Source organism: Bos grunniens, chromosome 21, assembly GCF_055505025.1.
Source record: "Bos grunniens cultivar Pamir isolate PY7600 chromosome 21, Bosgru_T2T1.0, whole genome shotgun sequence".
NCBI classification, from domain to species: Eukaryota; Metazoa; Chordata; class Mammalia; order Artiodactyla; family Bovidae; genus Bos; species Bos grunniens.
The window spans coordinates 64,341,315-64,363,487 of record NC_141185.1 but is presented as its reverse complement, the minus strand read 5'-3'; the positions used below and the strand labels follow the sequence as shown (position 1 = coordinate 64,363,487).

Here is a 22,173-nt window from a genome sequence, read left to right as displayed (position 1 = left end):
GGGCTTCTCATTGCAGTGTTTGGGCTTTCTCTTATTGCAGAGCAGGACTCTGTGGCTTGCAGGCTTCAGCAGTTGCGGCACATGGGCTTAGTTGCTCCATGGACCAAGGATCAAACAAGTATCCCCTGCATTGCACTGCATTGCAAGATGGATTCCTAACCATTGGACCACCTGGGAAATCCCCAAATTCTGTCTTGGTCAAGATGTGGCTGTGCACCCTTCTATAGGTTTCACTCTCTGTCATAGAAGATTCCTTTGTTGAGACTGCACAGGACAAGTATCATGATGTAAGAAATCTTGCTGACACTGGGAAAATTAATTACCTACCCTGTCAAGGAAATGAATTATCCATCAGAAAAGCTTTTCCCAACTAATACTTGGTCGAGTAACCTCAATACTGATCAAGGTATTGTAGGAAATCAGTGAATGATGGCTGGCTGTGGTGCCACCTGAAAGTCCACAATACTGTTGAGGAGGAAATGTAAATAGTGACCACAGTACCAACACCTGCAGTTTACTGGGCACTTACTATACACCAAGCATTATGCAAAGTGATTTAGACACACAGCCTCATTAATCCTGACCTAGATTTTACAGACATAAAAACTGTTATACCTGTTTTACAGATGAGATCATATAGCTTTAAAGGGGTGAGGATGTGTGTTCAGATTCCCAAACACTTATTCTTGACAGATCAGTAGGCCTTGGGTTCCTACACATCCTGTCCTGAAATTCTGTCCCAGTGTGTTGTGTGTGGGGAGGTCTGGGCATCCCCCTTGTGATCTTTGTGGAGTTCAGAACCAGGTGACGCTACACAATACAGCCTCTTCAGGGCTTGTCTCCAGGCTGTCTGTTTAGCACAGTTTGTGTCTGTTATGTGGGCTCCCTTTACTGAAAGAAAAATATGAAATCAGTTATCTTTTCTCAGTAGTGAGAGATGTGCACTTCATGGCAGGAAGGCAGCTATGAAGGACAGGAGGTGTCCCATTCCTCTCCCTTGGAAAATCTTTTTAAACTTAGCATTTAATCTTATTATTTAAGATTTAAAGATTTTTGCCCCTACCCAATAAGATTAGGATAGTAAGATAGTATCATTATATAACATTGATTCCGTACTTCACTGTATTCAAGTATTTTTACATACCTGCTGCTGCTGCTGCTAAGTCGCTTCAGTCGTGTCCGTCTCTGTGCGACCCCATAGACAGCGGCCCACCAGGCTCCCCCATCCCTGGGATTCTCCAGGCAAGAACACTGGAGTGGGTTGCCATTTCCTTCTCCAATGCATGAAAGGGAAAAGTGAAAGTGAAGTCGCTCAGTCGTGTCTGACTCTTCGCAATCCCATGGTCTGCAGCCTACCAGGCTCCTCCGTCCATGGGATTTTCCAGGCAAGAGTACTGGAGTGGGGTGCCATTGTTTTACCACTCTTAATCCACAACAGGTCCTTGTAGAATTAGCACCATTTAATGGTAATTCAGATGAATATTCAGAGAGGCTGAGTTGTCCAAGACCATTTAGCTATTAAGTGACAGATTGAACCCAGGCCATCTGACTCTAGATCCAAAGTTCTTTCTTTTCAGCTATTTGAAAGACAGTGAGCTACTTGAGGTGGTGTATGTAACACTGCATTCCTTTTTTTTTTTTAATTCTTTGATTTCAGGTTTGTGATTTGTATGGTAGTCTTCCTGACCTGAGACTAAGTGAGGCGGGAGCTTCTGCAGGCTCTGCACCCAGCCAATCCTCCAGTTTCTCCAATGGGAAAACTTGAGACAGAATGAGGGCCTCGACTTGGGCTCCTCTGAGTTACTAGCAGCAACAAGGTTCTCAACTCCCTTGCTTTTGCCTACATCACTCACTTGTGCCTGGGACTAATAACAGGTTAATTTGTGAAGCAAGATGTGTGACTCACCAGACAAGGGAGGAGAGCCTGTAAGAAAGGACTTGGAGGAGAAGAGCAACATATTTAATAGCAACTGGAAAGGAAATGCTGACATGATGCTAATTGAGTTAAGATTTCTTTCCATTGCAACACCATTTTCTGGTTATCCAGCTATTAATTTGTATTTTAGGCTTCTAAAGTTAGCTAAAAGGGGCAGGGCAGGGAGAAGAGAGAAAGGGAATTCTACCTTTGAAGGGAAAATTATCAAATCTGTATTACTTTCTCATAGATTTCTTCTCAATCATCTTGGACCCCTCTTCTTTGAACCCTAGGATGTGCATTTTTCTGAAGCTTACCTATTGTGTAACGTTGCTTTACATCCTTCTGATTTCAGCCGTAGCTGTGTTTGTGTGAGCTCCTATCCACGTCACCAGTCTGAAAACACTTCGTCAGTAACTTGCCTCTCTCTGTCCTGAGCTGGCCTTTGGCAGTCTTTGTCAATTAATGACTAGGTCAGAGATGAACCAGATTGAGGTGAAGAGGCATCCAGGAGAATTACTTTTTGGTGACCACTGCCTCCTTAAATCGGAGAAGGCGATGGCACTCTACTCCAGCACTCTTGCCTGGAAAATCCTATGGATAGAGGAGCCTGGTGGGCTACAGTCCATGGGGTCGCAAAGAGTCAGACACAACTGAGCAACTTCACTTTCACTATTCACTTTCATGCATTGGAGAAGGAAATGGCAACCCACTCTAGTGTTCTTGCCTGGAGAATCCCAGGGACGGGGGAGCCTAGTGGGCTGCCATCTGTGGGGTCGCACAGAGTCGGACAGGACTGAAGCGACTTAGCAGCAGCAGCAGCAGCCTCCTTAAATGCCTTTTGCTGTGTTATCTTTATTATCTCCAGAATCTAAAGTCAGTTTATAGATCTCAAGAATCTGTCTTCCTGTTGACCAAATAAGCACATTTTAAAATTTTAGTTACCTGTTTGTGTGTATAGAAAGGCTGTGTTAAGTTTTACCTAGGTAACAAACTTGCCTTATTTCAAATCAGCTATTAGTTTTTGTGTTTGAAACATTAACTTAAAAATTAGCCCCTTAAAAAAAATAAGGTGAAATAAATCACCTTAATAACATCTTTTAGTCATGGGAAGCTGGGTGCCTACTTGGAAAGCAACAATTTAAAAATCTTAGATACCCAGAATTTTGCTGTTTTCAATTATTGTTTTCATGTTTCCATCTAGATTTTGTCTCTGCAAACATGCTCACACACATATACGTAATGATTAAAATAGTATGTTATATAGACCATACACTATCATGTGCTCATAGTATAGATGTAATTTTGAGTTTTCTTTTTTTAAACATGTTATAAAACTTTTCATATTTATAAATTTCATCTGTGTGTTAGTCACTCGGTCATGTCTGACTTTTTGCAACCCTTGGACTGTAGCCCACCAGGCTCCTCTGTTCATGGGATTCTCCAGGCAAGAGTACGGAGCCATTGTCTTCTCCAATAAATTTCACAATTTTTAGCATTAACTGTGTATTATTACATAAAATTAACATTTTAAAATGTATTTAAACATTACAGATTTTTAAAATCCATAATTTACTAACACTAAAGTGTTATTTATTAACCAGGGTTTAAGTTTTTTTGCTCAGATAACACATATTTCTAGGTAGGCTTGAACATTTTCATGACTCCTAAAATTTATTATTCCATTCCAGGATGATGGTATCATTTATGTTGCCACCAGTAACATAGGAATGTAATGGTTTTATATTTACATGTAAATGATATATATATAAAACATTTATAGCATCATTAGCACTGAGTGTTATTTTTAAATTTGTCTTCTAATTTAATATGTGTCATGTATAGAATTTTAGGAAGTGAAAGTTCATTTAGTTCTACTCCTTAGAAGGGCAACATGGTATTTAATAACTTGACTCCAATTTACAATTTAACAGGCATATAATACAGTCATTTACAAATATTTATTCACTTTGTCATTTTAACAACTTCATCAGTGTAGTACTATTATTATTTCTGTTTTGTAGATAAGGAAATTGTCATTAGTTGTCCAAGAGCACATAGCTAGTTAAAGTGTTAGAACCTAGACCGTCTGTCTCCAAAGTCCGTGTGGTTGACTCCGTTAATATCTATTGAGAACTTACTGTTCCTTCAGTTTCTGTAGGCCAACTTACGGATACTATTGTGAGCAAAACAACTGTAGTCCTTGCTCTGGTAGACCTTGAGGTCTGGGGAGGGAACCAGACTTGAATCAAATCAACATATAAAATTACAAGCTTGATACAAGTTATGAAGAAAAAGAACGCAGCAATGGAAGAATCTAACAGGAGTGTTCCTTCTAGCTGTAGGAGTCATGGGCTCAGGGGTCATGGAAGTCTTGATAAAGATCTTAGAGGCGCTTAAATTGAGACTTGAAGGGTAAGGAGGCGAGAGTAGTGTGAAGATGGGTGAACTCAGCATAAGGAGCAGTCTATGCATATGCCCTGAGGCAGGAAAGGAGTTGGCTTGCCTTTTGCTCTAAGGGTCATAAAGTCAACCAGCTTGCTTGTGGGATCAGAAAGTGAGGGGGAAAGGGAGCAGAAGAGAGCCTAGAAAAGCAGACTGGGGGTCCAGTGGTCCAGGGCCGTGCTACACATTTCTCACTCACAGAAGTGTGCACACTGAGGAAGAGTGTGAGAGTGCGCACTGGGGAAGACTGCGAGAGCGTTCACTGAGAGAGTGCACACTGGGGAAGGGCAGTGAGAGTGTGCACTGCAGAAGAGTGTGAGAGTGTGCACTGAGAGTATGTGCACTGGGGAAGAGTGTAAGAGTGTGCACTGGGGAAGAGCAGTTGAGAGTGTGCACTGGGGAAGAGTGTGAGAGTATGCACTGAGAGAGTGTGCACTGGGGAAGAGTGTGAGAGTGTTCACTGGGGAAGGGCAGTGAGAATCTGCACTGGGGAAGAGTGTGAGAGTGTGCACTGAGAGAGTGCACACTGGGGAAGAGTGTGAGGGTGTACACGGAGAGAGTGTGCACTGGGGAAGAGTGTGAGAGTGTGCACTGGGGAAGAGTGTGAGAGTGTGCACTGAGAGAGTGCACACTGGGGAAGAGTGTGAGAGTGTACACGGAGAGAGTGTGCACTGGGGAAGAGTGTGAGAGTGCACTGGGGAAGAGTGTGAGAGTGTGCACTGAGAGAGTGTGCGTTGGGTAAGGGCACTGGGGAAGAGTTTGAGAGTGTGCACTGAGAGAGTACACACTGGGGAAGGGCAGTGAGAATTTGCACTGGGGAGGAGTGTGAGAGTGTGCACGGAGAGAATGAGCACTGGGGAAGAGTGTGAGAGTGTGCACTGAGAGAGTGCGCACTGGGGAAGAGTGTGAGAGTGCACTGAGAGAGTGTTCACTGGGGAAGGGCAGTGACAGTGTGCACTGGGGAAGAGTGTGAGAGTGTGCACTGAGAGAGTACACACTGGGGAAGGGCAGTGAGATTGTGCACTGGGGAGGAGTGTGAGAGTGTGCACCGAGAGAGTGCACACTGGGGAAGAGAGTGAGAGTGTGCACTGAGAGAATGCACACTGGGGAAGAGAGTGAGAGTGTGCACTGAGAGAATGCGCAGTGGGGAAGAGTGTGAGAGTGTGCACTGAGAGAATGCGCAGTGGGGAAGAGTGTGAGAGTGTGCACTGAGAGAGTGTGCATTGGATAAGGGCAGTGAGAGTGCACCCTGGGGAAGAGTGTGAAAGTGTGCGCTAAGAGAGTGCGCACTGGGGAAGGGCAGTGACAGCCACTTCCAAACACAGCTGGAGTTGCTTTGGACAATAAGCCACAGGCAAAGCCATCCCCAAGGGGGTTTCTTCTGCACACAACAGCAAATGGCGACCCTGCCTGTACTTTTCTAGGAATTAAATGTTACTGGCTCATTATTGGTGATGGACAGGGAGGCCTGGCGTGCTGCAATTCGTGGGGTCGCAAAGAGTCGGACATGACTGAGCGACTGAACTGAACTGAACTGGCTCATTATTTGAGTTAGGAAGGGGCTATTTAAGTTAGGAACCTAGATCAAGGCGTATTGTGCAGTTTTCTTAGAGCCAAGAGAAACATGGCCTGAAGAGAACAGCACCAGGGAAGGGGCTTGGCTTGAGAGAGAAAGTGACCCCGTACAGATGCCAAGTGCCTTGTTGGCATTTTAAGGGTTTATTAGCTCTGCTGGAAATTTTTCCATAATGTTTACTAACAGTGAAAAAGTATTGTCTTAGTAGAAAGTGATAGCTGGCTCATGGAGACATTAACCTATGCTTTGGAATCAGTGGAAGCAAAAATGTAGAAGCACATCTTCCTGAAATCTCAAGTCTAGCCTTAATCTCTAAGCAAACTCTATGTACAGCATCAGAAGGGGAAAATGAGAAGGCTCTTTCTTCTCATTTCAATTTCAGAGGCCTTTTGTTCAGTATAACTTTAGCTTTTGTTAATTGGTATTAGAGTAAGCACATAAAGTTTGTTAGACTTTTCCATCAAGTCAGGAAGCATTGGAGAATGAAGGTTTGGCCAGTAGGAAGAACTCTAAGATTATAGGAATCACAGGTGTGGGAAGCAGTCATGACCCCTGGGGCTGAGATAGAGTACACAAGGAAGTAGCCCCCAAGGCTGATGTGCAGACTCTGTTGAACGAGCATCACTTCAGTCAGTTCAGTCATGTCCGACTCTTTGAGACCCCATGGACTGCAGCACATGAGGCCTCCCTGTCCATCAGCAACTCCCGGAGTTGAAAGAGCATACAGGGTTGCTATTGGAACCAGGAGAACTGGCTGGCTATGGAAGCAGCCCTCAGGAACTTGCAAGAAATTTGCTCTCTAGGGTGCTGTCAATTGGTGAGTGTTTCTTTGGAGGTACTTGGCCACAAAACTCCTCAGGAAGGCACTGATGGGTTCTGCTGGCTGCTGGGGGCTCCTGGAGCCTTCATTGGAAGCACAACAGAGCCAAAAACAAAACTCTCTGCTCCTGCAGTGTCTCTCCACCACTCCCTACTTACAAAGTTCCTGGGCCAGCTGGCAAAGGGAAATAGGTAAAGGGACTGAAGGGACCAGAATCATTTCACAGAGCAGGTAAGCAGCATTAAAATTCAGTGACTTACATGAGATAGAAGTTTGTTTCCCTTGCGCATAACAGTCCAGATACGGGTAGACTGGGGCTAATGTGCTGATTGGCTTCAAAGGCTGCTCCAGGTCTGTCATCCCCACTTCCAACTGTTGGGCAGGAGAGAAACCAGGGCATGCAGCTTGGCCTTTGGGAAGATTACCCAAATCAGTTCCATTCCTGTGTCGTTGACTGAGACATAGTCACGGATGGCCACATCTAGCCATGCTAAAGGAAGGTTGGGAAATGTTGTCTTGCATGGCAGGGCAGCCACGTGTCCAGGTTGAACTTGGGGGTTAGGGTGGGGATCTGTAACTAAAAGTCAGGATGAATGGATACCTAGGACATCCTGATGCCCCTCAGTGGCATCTTTGAGGTGATACCATGTTTTTGGTACAGATCCTCAGAAATTTTCCTTTTAGTCTCTAAATCTATTCTAAATTTCTTCAAGGCTTTAAATTGATATAAATGTGAAATTCAGTATGAGAGAATTAAAATTGTTTTTTTCTTGTTGTAAGTTAATTATTTACCTAAAGTATAGGACTTTTTTCCCCTTCTTTTCAGTTTTCTAAAGCTATAAGCCCAGGTATTTATTAACTTTTTATGCACTAACTTAGTCATAATAAATATCCTTCAGAGTTAAGTTGCTCTGTCCTTTGCATTGTCTTATCCATTTGAAAAGGCACAACTTAAAATGCTTTTAGAATCGGAATTTACAGTTGGCACAGTTCACAGGAAGCAACTAGGTGCTCATATTTTCTTTCTGTTTTGTCTTAAAGGCATAAACCAGTTGTTTTGACTGAGTTAGTAGAGTTAGTTCCAAAGGACAAAAAAATAGAAGGTAAATAAACATGTTTGCCTAACCTCCTGCACCAAATTTTAAGTTGTTTTGCAACTAATAAAAATGAAGTTGTACATAGTTAAATTAGATATCATTTTTGACCATAGTATAAACCCTCCGTTGATTCATTCAGCAGACACTTAGGTAGTGTCTACTGTGTGGCAAGCTCTGGGTATACAGCAGTGAATGAGCAGGGCAAGATGCTTGCTCTTCTGGAGCTGACTTTTCTTCACCAGAAAACCCTGGTCCCACTTAATCCAGCTGGTCTCCCAGTCTCAAAAACTCTCACTAACTTTCATATCCTCCAACCATAATAATACTCAAAGACCAAGAATATTGATTCAAGAGTGTCTCTCTTTCACTCGCATTGCTCAGGAATTTACTTCAGTTAAACTTATTTTCTTAACTTCCCATTTCTTATCACCATCCTCTATCTGAGCAATATTTTCTATTCTGTAGAGACACTTTCTTTCATTCCCCTCGTATCCAAGAGATATGTTCTGTAGAGCTATCTTCTCAACTAATGTGGTGTTTATAGTTGGGATTGGATTGATAGATATCAGAAGCTGTCCAAAACCTCAGCCTGATTTAGAGTTCTTACCTCAGCAATAGTTGGAGTAACACATTTTTCCAGAATTTTACAAAAATGTTGCTTCAAATAGTGATAAACTTGTAACCCAGATGATTTTATTTCTTCAAGTCCTAGGTCAGATTTAATAGTGTGTGTCTAAAAAAGTGGCTCAGCAGGCTTCTTTCACCCTGCTGGGTTCTGTATCCATGAGGTCAGAAAATAATGAGTCATAAAAACCTACATGCATTAGATGGTTTTCCCGCAAACTGCTGGCAGCTGGAGTTGAAAATAGGGTTTAAAATTTCCACAGTATTAGTGGGAAAACACAGCTGGGTTAAGATGCCACTTCCATTACTTCCCCAAAGTAAAAGGAAATAACTTCAGGTACTTTTCTTGCAAATATTTCCTATTTTAAAAAATAGCTTCAGATTTTTTATATAGGTAAAAATTGAAGTTCCTTCAGATATCCTTTTTATGTAAATAGGGATTTCAGTACTTAGAGATTGTACAAAAGATGGGGAAAATGGAGTTTGAGTAGCTGATGAGAAAAAAAGGGACTGAGAATGGCCAAGGAGTAAATGAATACGTTTGCTTCCCAGAGGACTCTAAGCAGAGACTGAAGAGTTGTCAATACTCTTGGCAATTTTCAGTTGCCAGAAAAACCTAGATTTCAGCCAAATTAATAAAGACAAGAGGTGGGCTATGAGTTTGATATGATATTTAGTGAGCTTCTCAGAGTGTTCAAGAGTGAGTGAGTCATGGGTAGGGTCCCAGAATGAGATTCATTGTTACAAATGCTTAGGACTTTTTTTTAAGCAGTAACTTGTCTGGTTTTAAAAACAGGGATCTTTCCATCTCATTTTGTTTCCATCTAAGGATTGTTTAAATATTATGATACTTAGTTAATACAGCATCAGGTACCATTCCACTCTGTGTAGATAATATTTGTCATTCACCAAACTTTTTAAGGCTGGCTTAGGGAGGCCAGTAGCCTGTGTTATGCTGAACAACCAAAAAAAACGTTTAAGTAATGACTGAGCACAACTGTCAACTTTGAAACATAGTATGCAGAACAGGAGCAAAAATGGGAGAGAAAGAAAGGAAAGGGGACCAGTGAGTGCCTTTGTGGGCAAGAGAGATTGGTGGCTAACCAGAGGGAGAAATTGGCAGATGCTGCAAGCTACCTGCCTCTCCTCAGTTATTCAAGGGAGTTCCTGCTTCTCCATTTGAAAACCCTAAGAACAGGCACTGTTGCTAAGTTTAAGGTTCAGACAGCTGAGTTGGAGCTGTCAGTTTCTCCTAAAAGAGGGTAAGGAAAATGCTAGGTGTATCAGTCATCACTCTTGATTATAAGCAGTGGAAGCCACCTGTTTCTTATTACCTTAAAAAAAAGACTTCACTGAAAGTGACTCACAGCAGCACCAAAAAAGGTGGTAGGTCAAACCTGGACCACAGTAGAAACCAAGTGACCACAGCGATCAGGAAGGGCAGGAAGCCGAGAGATGACAGCTGTCCTCTCAGCAGCAGCAGCTGGGTAGAATGCCATCTGCTGCTGCACTCCCTCTTGTCGCTGTCTGCTCCAGATTCAAAGTCTGGGGCAAAGTGTCCATTTGGCCAAACCCAGGCCAGCCCAGGCCAACAGCCAGCAGATGGAGAATTGTCCACCTTGACTTTCACAGAGGGAAAGGCATGGGACCAGACCCACACACAGCAGTGACTTCCCCGCTATCATGAGGCCTGGGTGCCCTGCTCCCTCCAGAACGGCACGTCCTGTATGCTACAGTCAGAGAAGGCTGACTGTGAAGGATGCCCGCAGTGCTGGAACAGGCCTGTGGCCCTAAGACGGCTGCTGAGAGGCTAAGAGAATGTGACCGGCTTCCTGCTGCTAGACTGAAACGGCAGGAAGGAGGAGGAAAGTGCTTGTCGCAGTTTAGCCCCAGATCGCATCTTGAGAGCAGGCATGGTAGAGCGGCTGGCTGGAGGAACAGTCTGGATGGGTAAAGCCACTGCCCAGAGCTGGAATGTTGGCCTGTGGGCATCTATTGAACAGTCTGTACCATCTGTACTATCATCTGGGAAAACCACTTCTCCTTAGAGGAGTTAGTTGATTTTTGCTTTTTAAAGCATGAACTTTTTTCCTTCCAGAAAGCCATTAACTTTAAAATCATGCTTAAGTCTGAATCTGGATATAGTCTTTCATTTACTTCTGTTTCTGAGTTCGTAGACACAGTTGTTTTTTTGTTTGTTTGTTTTGTTTTGTTTTGGCTGCACTGTGCGGCTTGAGGGATCTTGGGTTTTCTGACCAGGGATTAAACGTGCATCCTTGGCAGTGAAAGGTCAGAACTCTAACCACTGTACTGCCAGGGAAGTCCCCTTGGACACAATCATGACTCAGGTGAATTTGGGAGATAACTCTTAAACCCCTTAAATGAGATGATAGGAAGCTTTAACGTGAAGTTCTGGCTGAGCCATGGATTAAAAGACGTAAAGGTTTAAAGGGGATGAAACTTAGAAGGGGAGTTTTTAATGTTTTTTTTCTTTAGATGTAACTCACATACCATACAGTTCATTCATTTAAAGTGTGAAATTTAATGTTTTTTTAGTATATTCACAGAGTTATGCAGTCAACACCACACCCAACTTGTGAACAGTTTCATCACTCCAAAGAAACTCTGTACCCATTAGCAGTCACTCCCCATTTCCCCTGACACCCATTTGTACACCCCAAGAAACTACTAACCTGTTTCCATACATTTGCCTGTTCTGAACATTTCACATGAATAGAATCGTAAAAAATCTGCCTTTTGTGCCTGGTTCCTTTTATTGAGCATGTTTTCAAGAGCCATCCATGTAGTAGCATTACTGTTCCTGTTCATTCTCTAAGTCATGTCGGATTCTTTGCAGTCCCATGGACTGTGGCACGCCAGACTTCCCTGTCCTTCACTATCTCCTGGAGTTTGCTTAAACTCATGTCCATTGAGTCATGATGCCATCCAACTGTCTTTTTGTCTGCCGCCCCCTTCTCCTCTTGCCCTCAGTGTTTCCCAGCATCAGGGTCTTTTCTAACGAGTCAGCTCTTTGCATCAGGTAGCCAAAGTATTGGAGCTTCAGCTTTAGCGTCAGTCCTTCCAGTGAATATTCAGGACTGATTTCCTTGAGGATTGACTGGTTTGATCTCCTTGCTGTCCAAGGGACCCTCAAGAGTCTTCTGCAACACCACAGTTCAAAAGCATCAGTTCTTTGGTGCTCAGCCTTCTTTATGGTCCAGTTCTCACATCCATGTATGACTATTGGAAAAACCATAGCTTTGACTAGATGGACCTTTGTTGGCAAAGTAATGTCTCTGATTTTTAGTACACTGTGTAGATTTGTCATAGCTTTTCTTCCAAGAAGCAAGCATCTTTTAATTTCATGGCTGCAGTCACCATCTGCAGTGATTTTGGAGCCCAAGAAAATAAAATCTGTCACTGCTTCCACTTTTTCCCCATCTGTTTGCCATGAAGTGATGGAACCAGATGCCATGATCTTAGCTTTTTTCATGTTGAGTTTCAAACCAGCTTTTTCACTCTCTTCTTTGACCCTTATCAAGGGGCTCTTTAGTTTCTCTTCACTTTCTGCCATATTCTAAATACATGTCCCTTATCAGATCTATGATTTTCAAATATTTCCTCCCACTCTACAGATTTTCTTTTAACTTTCTTGATGGTATCCTTTGAGAACCAAAAAGTTTGTTTGAAAACCAAAATTTCAATGAGGCCAAATTTATCTGTTTTTTATTTTTGTGCTTTGGGTGTCATAAGCAAGAAAGCTTTGCTTAACCCAATGTCATGAAGATTTACTCCTACACAAAGAGTGTTATTATTTTAGCCATTATATTTAGGTCTGTGCTTCCATTTTGAGTTAATTTTTGTGTATTCTGTGAAGAAGAGATTCTTAACTCTTTTGAAGCAGCAATAATTGATATTTGGTGGCAGTACATGGAGAAATAGTAAATAATGTAGTTTTTTCTCGGTTTGAGCTACATTTTCCAGGGGATCATTTGCAACTCTAAGTTCTTTCTCTCTCCCTTTGTATGTTTTTTTTTTTTGGTTGTTGGGTGTTAAAGTTACTAGGCTTTCAACAAATCTCATTTTATTGCTTGCATATTATTTAGCATGTCAGCTCCTATATAACCATTGAAAGCTATTTTTTAGTTATGTTTCACACTGGACAATTGGAGAAGAAAATGGCAACCCACTCCAGTGTTTTTGCCTAGAGAATCCCAGGGACTGGGAAGCCTGGTGGGCTGCCGTCTATGGGGTCGCACAGAGTTGACTGAAGCGACTTAGCAGCAGCAGCAGCAGCACACTGGAGAAAATAATCTGTACTGCCTGGAGATGCATTTTAGGAGTGAGTGAACTATTTTGTATAAAGATTATTATAATAATACCAAAACAAACTCACTGCCACTATTTGTTTCCTGAGTCATAGTTTATTAAATTTGGAGCCAATAATGTAATGAACATGCTGAGGCAAACTTTTAGGAAGAAATAGATTTGCCTTTGCAGGAGTAGCTCATTCTGATACAATGAAGGACACAGGCCTGGAACAAGTCTTGTCTTTGATGAGAGAGACTCCTGTTGCCTGGGCTCATTTATAAAATCTATAGGAAGTTTGAACTTTAGTTGTAGTCTGACTCAAAGACTTGTGTCTCCTCTTGTTCTGAGCTGTATCTGACTGTGCACTTCATCATAGGTTCCCTCTCTTGATTCCGTCTTCGGTCAGGTACGTCAGATGGCCCAGGCAACTGGTGCGTTCAGTTCCCTGAATCCTCAGTTCGCCTATGGAAGTGTGTTAATTCTTTCCTCCTTACGTCTCTTTTATCAGTTTGCACTCTCTCTTCCTGAGCCCGATCCAGGCCAGTTCTCACTCAGTTCTAAGCTCCCTAAAGTCCCTTTAGGATCATCCCTTTCCTTTCTGTAGCCCCCTTTCCTTTCTGTAGCCCCCAAAACTGATGGAAAGTATTCAATAAATCTTCCTTAATGATCTTTATTCCACCATATTTGCACAATTTTGTGACTGTATTAATGGTGCTTATCCTCCTCCAGGGTAGAGGTTGTAGTAAAATGATTAATACATGAAAAAGAAAGCAGCCCTTCTCTCTCTCCACACAAACCTTTCAGGTGTGGGTGTGCCTGAGTTCCTACTACTTTGAATGTGCGTGTCTCTGAGCAGTGGATGAGAAATGAAATAAAATAGGGAGTATCTCACCAGGTTTAGTTGTTTGGTTTTGGTATGGATTTTTCTGAAGGATATTGGAGTCCACACTCTGGAATTCCTCTACATCTGAAATCAGAAATCTGTAATGTCGGTACTCCACTCTCAACCTCACCTCTGACAGTCTTCACGCTCTTTCGGGTGTTTAGTCTCCTTCCCACCAGACTTGTTCTTTGACCTCCAGCTGCTTGAATTTTCTGTTTTTCCCCTCGTTCTCACTTCTTTCTTGGCCTCTCTTTATTCTCTGCCCGCTTTGGATCTCATGTGTAATCTTGTGAACAGCATTGTTATCAGCATGTTCAGCTCCCTGATGCCACTGCTCTTTGCACCTTCCCATTTCTAACTGTATCTGCTACCTCAAACTCGGAATTGCTCTCCAGTCTTCCAGCGTCCTGAAATGTGCATCGTTTAACACTGCCAGAGAGCAGCCATGTGTGTGCCTAGCTGGGGGTGGGAGGAGGGGGGACTCAGGGGGCTGAAACCCAGCTCTCATGTGCTGAGTCTGCCCAGAGGGGACACCATCCTCTAGTCAGCACAAAGACACCATGTGGGCTCACAGAGAACCTAGGTGCCCAAGCAGCCTTTCTAAAATATCTGATCATTTTATTCTTCTGCATAATCCTCTTCATTGGTTCCATTAGCTAAAGCCCAAGCTCCTTAGCATGGATTGCAGGTCCTCTGTGACCAAGTCTGAACTGTCTCACCAGGCTTTTGATGACAGTCACCGTATGGTTAATTACCCAAACTGGGACACTCCTGAAAGGAAGGGGCACTGTTAGTAATTATGGCAGGACAACAAGCTGAGGCTCTGGGCACCTGTGTGTGACCAAGCATCCCACACCTTGGATTCTTACAGTGTGGCTGAACCACACTGCTGGTGGTGTTCCATGGGCACTGGGTTATTTATCAGTCAAGAGATTTTGATAAAGTTATTTTGACTACCCTGTAGTGAATCTGAGGACATTTTTACTTCTTTCTCTGATTAACTATTGAATGATGAGGTCAAAACATCCTCAAGAGCAAAATGTCAAGATTAAAACTGTCATAGCACAAATGATGGGACTGGAGCATCTATATATTCTATATTTCTAGTTACTTGATCAGTGTGCTTTCTTTCTTTAGAACTTCTATTTCCTCTTTCCCATTTTCCTCCATTTCTCTGGTTTATTTCAATTTATTGTTCAAGGCTTCCCTGGTGGCTCAGAGAGTAAAGTGTCTGCCTGCAGTGCGGGAGACCTGGGTTCGATCCCTGGGTCAGGAAGATCCCCTGGAGAAGGAAATAGTAACCCACTCCAGTATTCTTGCCTGGAGAATCCCATGGATGGAGGATCCTGGTAGGCTACAGTCCACGGGTTTGCAGAGTCAGACACGACTGAGCAACTTCACTTCACTTCACTGTTCAAGACACCGCAAGGGTCACCTGTCCCAGTGATCTTTCCCTGACATGTCCTTGCTGGGCTTGGTGCTGACTGTCGTGTTCCACAGCACCCGCTGTGTGTGCATATGTTTAGTCACTCAGTCGTGTTTGGCTTTTTGAGACCCTGTGGACTGTAGCCTGCCAGGCTCCTCTGTCCATGGGGGTTCTCCAGGCAAGAATGCTGGAGTGGGTTGCCATGCCCTCCTCCAGGGGATCGTCCCAACCCAGGGATTGAACCTAGGTCTCCCGCACTGCAGATGGATTCTTTACCATCTGAGCCACCAGGGAAGCCCACAGCACTCTGTTTTATTGTACCACAAACCTGTTTTATTGCACCTAAAAAAACAAGTGTGTCAGTCATTCAGGCCTGCCCTGCCCACAGAATATAAGGTCCTTAGGGGAAGAACACTGGATTTTTAATCCAGTGCATCCTCAGTGCCTAGCACAGGGCTTGAGAAATAATGGATCTCTGTAAATATTTGTTGACATGGAGTAATTTGAATTCTTCATTGTAATACAAAGTTAAATATACTTGTCCTTTATCTTCTAGAGAAATTCTTAGGATACCTACTTGGAGATTTTATGAGGTTGGCCTTTGGAATATTGAACTTGTAGAGATTATTGTTAAACTAATTTTCATATGATAGAAATATATAAGAGGAAGATACAGTCTCATAATATTAATGTATGTTGTGCCAAGAGTATGAACAGTGGTGTGTTAAACTTGAGTTTTCCATGCCATGACCAAAACTGTTCTGAGAGTTTCTGCAGAATGATACCTGTTTAATACAATGAAGAGCCATGACGCCCATTAAATAATAGTACTTCGTTCTTACCCTCTGTTCAGAACTCTCTAGCTTAGGTATTTTGAGTAAAGGTGTCACTGTTGTCTCAGTTTTAAGTATTTGTTTTATAAGTCTAATATATTCTTGTTTCATCTTTTTAGAATGTTTCAGACATTTAAAGAATGGTTTTGGTTGGAAAGATTCTGGCTTCCTCCAACAATAAAATGGTCAGATCTTGAAGATCACGATGGACTCATCTTTGTGAAGCCCTCTCATTTATATATGACCATTCCATATGCTTTTGTCTTGATAATTATCAGACATTTTTTTCAAAAGTAAGTAATGTTTGTGTGTCTTTCCTCTCCATCCCCCTTTGCCCCACCTCTAGAATAAAGGATTTTGGTAAGATCCTTAAAGAATCTTAATCTGTTGCTCAGAGGTCACCACTAATGGGCGCTCATGAAATCAGATGCACACTAAATGTTGTCTAGAAACTAAACAAATAAAATCAGAAATTCTGTCTCCACAAGTACATTAGTTTCACAGTGAAGATAATTGAGATTGAGAAAGGTTAAGGATCACAGAGCTTATTAGTGTCAATGATGGTGCAAGAACTTAGCTCATCTTCCACGTACCATGTTGTCTGACAACAGACATGCATGCCTATGTCCTTTGTCAGCAATATTAGGAGAGTATAACTAGCGGATGCATTATCATTTTAGAATGGCTATAAAATAGCAGAAATGGCTTATTAAATACCAAACAATATTGTTTTATAGCATAGTTTAAAGGTTTATTGAAAATTTTAATAGCAAGCCTTCATTCCAAAGGATAAAGAAATCAAAGAAAAAATATCAATTTGCTTTCTCAGAAAAAGTGACCTTTTTTTTTCTTAATTTACTTTAAATAGATATTACTTCCAACCTTTTTATTAAAACTGTACTAGTGTTATGGTAACTGAAGATAAACGTTCATCTATAATTTTGGTAGTTGTCTCTATTTCAAAAAATTGTTATTAGCACATTAATTTTTTTTGGAGCAAAAGAATATTCAAATGTCAAGAGTTGGATGAACTTAAAACAGAATCCCCAGTAGCTGAGTTGGTAAAGAATCTGCCTGCAGTGCAGGAGACCCTGGTTCTCCTGGTTCAAGAAATTCGATTCCTGGGTCAGGAAAATTCGCTGGAGAAGCAATAAGCTACCCACTCTGGTATTCTTGGGCTTCCCTTCTGGCTCAGCTGGTAAAAAATCCATCTGCAATGTGGGAGACCTAGGTTCGATCCCTGGGTTGGGAAGATCCCTTGGAGAAGGGAAAGGCTACCCACTCCAGTATTCTGGCCTGGAGAATTTCATGGACTGCATAGTCCATGGGGTCGCAAAGAGTCAGATTCGACTGAATGACTTGCACTTTAACTTCACTTTCAGTTTCTTTCAAGACAAAATCTGATAAAGATCATTTTGTCCAAGACTAACTGTGGTGCATATTGTACGTTTATGACCATTTGCAGGGTTCTCATCCCAAGGGTTTAACCAACTCTGTTTAATGGATTGTCCAAGAGGTTTCTGTACAAATAACAACTTTACTTTGGCCAGCAATGTGCTATTGATAGGGAGAAGAAAAGAAAGCCGCTTGATACCACTAAACTCTAGCTGAGAATGCTTGATAGTGTTTTCCTTTTTGACAGTTAACTCCGCTTTTACTCACATGTTTAGATTTGTCAAAGAATGCCTAAATTAGAATTGTGCTGCTGCACTTGTAAATTAGCAAATTACTCTGCTGTCCTGAAATATTTGCTTTTCTTGAGTAGTGTCTGATGAGCTTTGAACTTGACATCCAGGTTGTACACTTGCAGATTTCCTACTTTGGTGTGGACAGCTCCATTTTCAACATTTGATCAGACAGTGAACTAGAAAAGTGTTTTGCTTGCCAACACAGCATAGCTGAGGAAGACCAACTTGCTGTGTCCTGGTCTTGGCCTCTCCAGCAGTTATCAGGAAGGAATAAAATCTTCTTTTAAACCTTAAGGCCATTCTTACTTCTTCTCAAGGGGTTAAGTATAGTCTTTCCTACCCCCTTATAACTTTAACTCCCAATAACTCACTCTTAGTTTTTTCCAACCCATGACACTACAGAAAACTGTGTTGTTCCACTAATCTCGTATCTCTTTTTTTTCATATCTGTTTTAATGCAAAAGAAGGAAGGAAAATTTAACATGAGAGCAAGATCATGCTTTTTGAAGTAGAAATTTATATTTTTTCAGGGCTTTTATGTAATTTTCATTAGATTAAACTGCTTAGATCATAAGATATTACTTACACCTTGCATTTGAATAGAAGCTTATAGTTTAAGAGATATATAAAATCATAAGTGGTATGATCTCAGTCAAGAGAATGAGAGCTAAGTGAGCTGGCCAAGGTCACATGGTTAGTAGGTAAAGAGTAGACCTGAAACTTGAGCCCACATGCTGTGACACCAGATTCAGGGTTGCTGAGTTTTTATTTTCCCCTGAACCAGAACTTCTAGGGCTTTCACAATGAAATACTCATGATGGCAAAAGAGAGTAAATTGATATCCTTTGGGAATATAGAAGATATGGCTTAAGGAGATGATAGCAAATGTGAACTTTCCTATCAAAATTCATGTACACTTAATACCATGTTTCAGCATATCCTGTGATATCACAAGAAAGCTTCTTTCTTTTGTCCTGCATTATGTTTGTGTTATACCTCCTCATTCTAGGAAGTGACCTGGAGTTTTGATTTGTCTGGCTCATTTTTATCTTAGCTAGGAGCCATTCAAAATTAGAAAGGGCCCTCCCCAGAAAGGAGTACAGAGACTGACAGATGAAGAACAAATAAGTAGATCATTTGAAAGTTACTGACATTTGCTTTGTATTTAGAATTTCTTTTCCTTACAAGTTTTAATTTGTGCCTTATGCTTTGATATTTTGGGGGGAGGGGTCTAGAATAGCAGTTACGAACTAGTACATCCAGATTATTCTGTACATCCTTCTTTGTGTCTTAAGTATGATTTAGAGGGGATCTAAGCTACTCAAATTTAAGCACATGTGGAATAAGCACATTATCCCCGAGTAAATTATGGCCCTGGAAGAGTCCAGGGCAAGGGTAAGGGTGGTAAAATCAGAAGGTAAGCTTTTTTTCTTCTACTTTTATAATTTTGTTTATTTATTTTGTCTGTGCTGGGTCTTCATTGCTTTGAGGGCTTTTCTCCAGTTGTGGCAAGTAGGGGCTACCCTCTAGTTGCAGCGCACAGCAGTGGCTTCCCTTGGACAATGGGGAACTCAGGCCTCAGTAGTTGCAGCACACATGGGCTCAGCAGTCGTGACTTGTGGGCTCTAGAGCACAGGTTCAATAGTCGTGGTAAATGGTCTTAGTTGTTCCGCGACATACGGGATCTTCCAGGATCAGGGTTTGAACTTGTGTTTCCTGCAGTGGTAGGCAGATTGTTTACCACTGAGCCACCAGGGAAGCCCTTTTCTTTTACTTTTAATGATACAATGAGTAGATTTCTGGGCTCTGCCATTTCCACTGAGCAACATGAGGGCATTAAGGGTTCTTTAAAGAAGGGTAGGTGTAGCAGTTTATAGGAATTGAAAAAGGATTGTTACTATCTTCAGTTGAAAGTCTCAAAATATATACCTTGGACTTAAATGTTATCTGAGACTTGCATTGCTTCAGATCTGTGTTCTTTTATATAAAACCTTCTGATTAAACTCTGATCATAGAGCCTTTCAATTCTTAGGAACTAGGAATCAATCTTAATGGCAGTAGGCTGTTGTTTCTGTCTAGAAGTATTTAAACTTCACATGCTTAATAAATGCCTAGGCTTGCCTTCTTTTTTATTCCATAGAAGAATATTGAAAAAAAAAATATGTGTGGGGTAGTGCTCTGGGATTGCTCTGCTTTTGGCTCACAGGTAACTGTTGTAGTGCCAAGTGAAGAGGTGTCTGAACAAGGCCATCTGAGGGCTCAGTTGTACAATAGTAGCAAACCTGTGACTCATGCCCTGGTAATTAATCTAACTTTGAACCATTTTACATGGGAGTAGAAGTTCACATTCTCTTTTCTTCCTGTGAGATTTTTCCCTTCTATTCCACATCAATACAATGAAAGTTCAGGCAAGTTCATGTCTAAGGTCCTTATAGAGCTAAGACCTGTCATTTCCTTCCTTTTTAAAGTTCAGTTTATCAAATATTTATTGTGTTTCTTTATTCTCTCCTTTTTTAAAATAAGTTTTTAATTAAGCATCTATTCATATTTATGTATACTTACATAAGTAAGTGAATACATAAGTAAAAGGTGAATTGATTGTCTAGATTCTTTTGAAAAGAAATATAATGCTAAAGTAGCAAACTGTACTTATATACTTCCTCTGTTTTACTGAAAATGTAATTTCTGTTCTTGAAGCCTGGACATGTTAACAAACAGGACTATTATTTCTCTTTCTTCTTTAAATTAATGCTTTGACTGTAGATGTTTTCCTCATATCAGCAAGTATGTTATAGATATGTATTTTTATCCATTGTGTATGCTTATCTCTCACATGACCCTCAGAGGGAAATGTTATACTTTATTTGGCTTTGAAATGTATAGGCCATTTCCAGGAGAACTTAGGTCATCTGGAAGTTAGATTGGTTTATACATTTTATCCTGGCTTCCTTGGTGGCTCAGATGGTATATAATCTGCCTGCAATGTGGGAGACCCAGGTTCGGTTCTTGGGTCACGGAGATCCCCTAGAGAAGGGAATGGCAACCCACTCCAGTATGCTTGCCTGGAGAATCCCATGGACAAAGAAGCCTGGCCAGCTACAGTCTACTGGGTTGCAAAGTGTTAGACATGACTGTGCAGCTCAACACTAAGGCTAACTAATACATTTTATCAGAGAATTTTCATAAAATTTAATTTTTTTTATTTTTGGCCATACCATGTAGCATGTGGGATCTTAGTTCGCTGATCAGGGACCAAACCTATGCCCCCTGCATTGGGAACTTGGAGTCTTAACCATTGGACTGCCAGGGAAATCCCTAGGAAATTTTTTATTCAATTCCATGGTTATAAAAATGAATTTAAGGGCTAAATGATCATTCATAACTAAATTTCCAGCATTTAATTACATACAGAAAGTTCTGAATACTAGAATAGCCTGACCTATCAGACAATGGAGCCTTTGTTAGACCTAAGGGAAAAATAGGGACGTGTGATTTTTAATCAGCTTTACTGAGGTATGACTTACATATAAGAAAGTTCATCTGAAATTTGATGCATTTTGACAAATGCATGTAACTATCACCACAGTTATGATGTAGAAGATTTCAATTGGCTGAAAACATCCCTGTACCCTGTGTAGTTAATTCTCTTCCTACCTACTGCCTCCTTGCAATCACTAAAATGCTTTGTCAGTATAATTTTCCTTTTTCTAGGATTTCTTATAGATGGAATCATATAGATTATAGTCTTTTATGTCTGATTTCTTTCACTTAGCATAATGCTTTTGAGGTTGTTTTTTTTTTTTTTTCATGTCATTATATGTATCAGTGATTCTTTGTCATTGCTGAGTAGTCTTTTCAACATATTGCTATCCTGAAATTTATTATCCTTTAACTAGTATGGAAATTTGGATTGTTTATAGCTTTGGCCTATTACGAATAAAGCTTCTGTGAACATTTGAGTAGAAGAATTTGTGTAGGTATATGCTTTTATTTCTCCTGGTAAATAGCAAAAGTGTTCTTCAGAAGGCATTGTTAATGCAAATATAAATCTGTACAGTAGATTATTTGGCAATAAAAATGAATGAACTTCAAATGCATCCAGATACATTGATGGATCTCAAAAACATTACTCAATGAAAGAAGCCAGGCACAAGCAACCACAAATTATATGATTCTATTACATTAAATATCCAGAAAAGGCCGTTATAAAGACAGAAAGTAGAGTAGTGATTGCCTATGACAGGATTGACAGGGAGCAGGGATTAAAGTAAATATATATGAGGTATTATATTGGAATTATGAAAATTTTCTAAAGCTGATTCATGGTAATAATTGTACAACTTGGTAAGTTTACTGAAAAAAAATCACTGAATAGTATACTTGATATGATGAATTGTATGATATGTAAAAATGCATTAATAGTTATTTTTAAAAGATGTCGATAAAATGGAGTGGTAAGTCAGTTTAGAAAATCTATACAAGACATTTTGTATATATTTGATGAGGGACTTAAAGTCAGAATGCGTAAAGAACTCATAACTCAATAACAGATGAA

At 41.0% G+C, this 22,173-nt stretch overlaps 1 protein-coding gene across 4 annotated transcripts in view; it reads left to right on the top strand.

The window, feature by feature from the left end:
- The window catches only part of CERS3 (ceramide synthase 3), a 168,631-nt gene that overhangs the window by 6,887 nt on the left and 139,571 nt on the right, over positions 1-22,173 (top strand). For 3 of the 4 annotated variants that reach the window (XM_086364870.1, XM_086364871.1, XM_086364872.1), the window contains exon 2: positions 16,050-16,223. The exons of the other annotated variant lie outside the window; for it this stretch is intronic. In XM_086364870.1, coding sequence (XP_086220996.1) covers positions 16,051-16,223 — 173 coding nt within the window. In that variant the 5' untranslated portion in view covers position 16,050. The remainder of the gene's footprint in view (positions 1-16,049; positions 16,224-22,173) is intronic. 4 annotated transcript variants of the gene reach the window in all.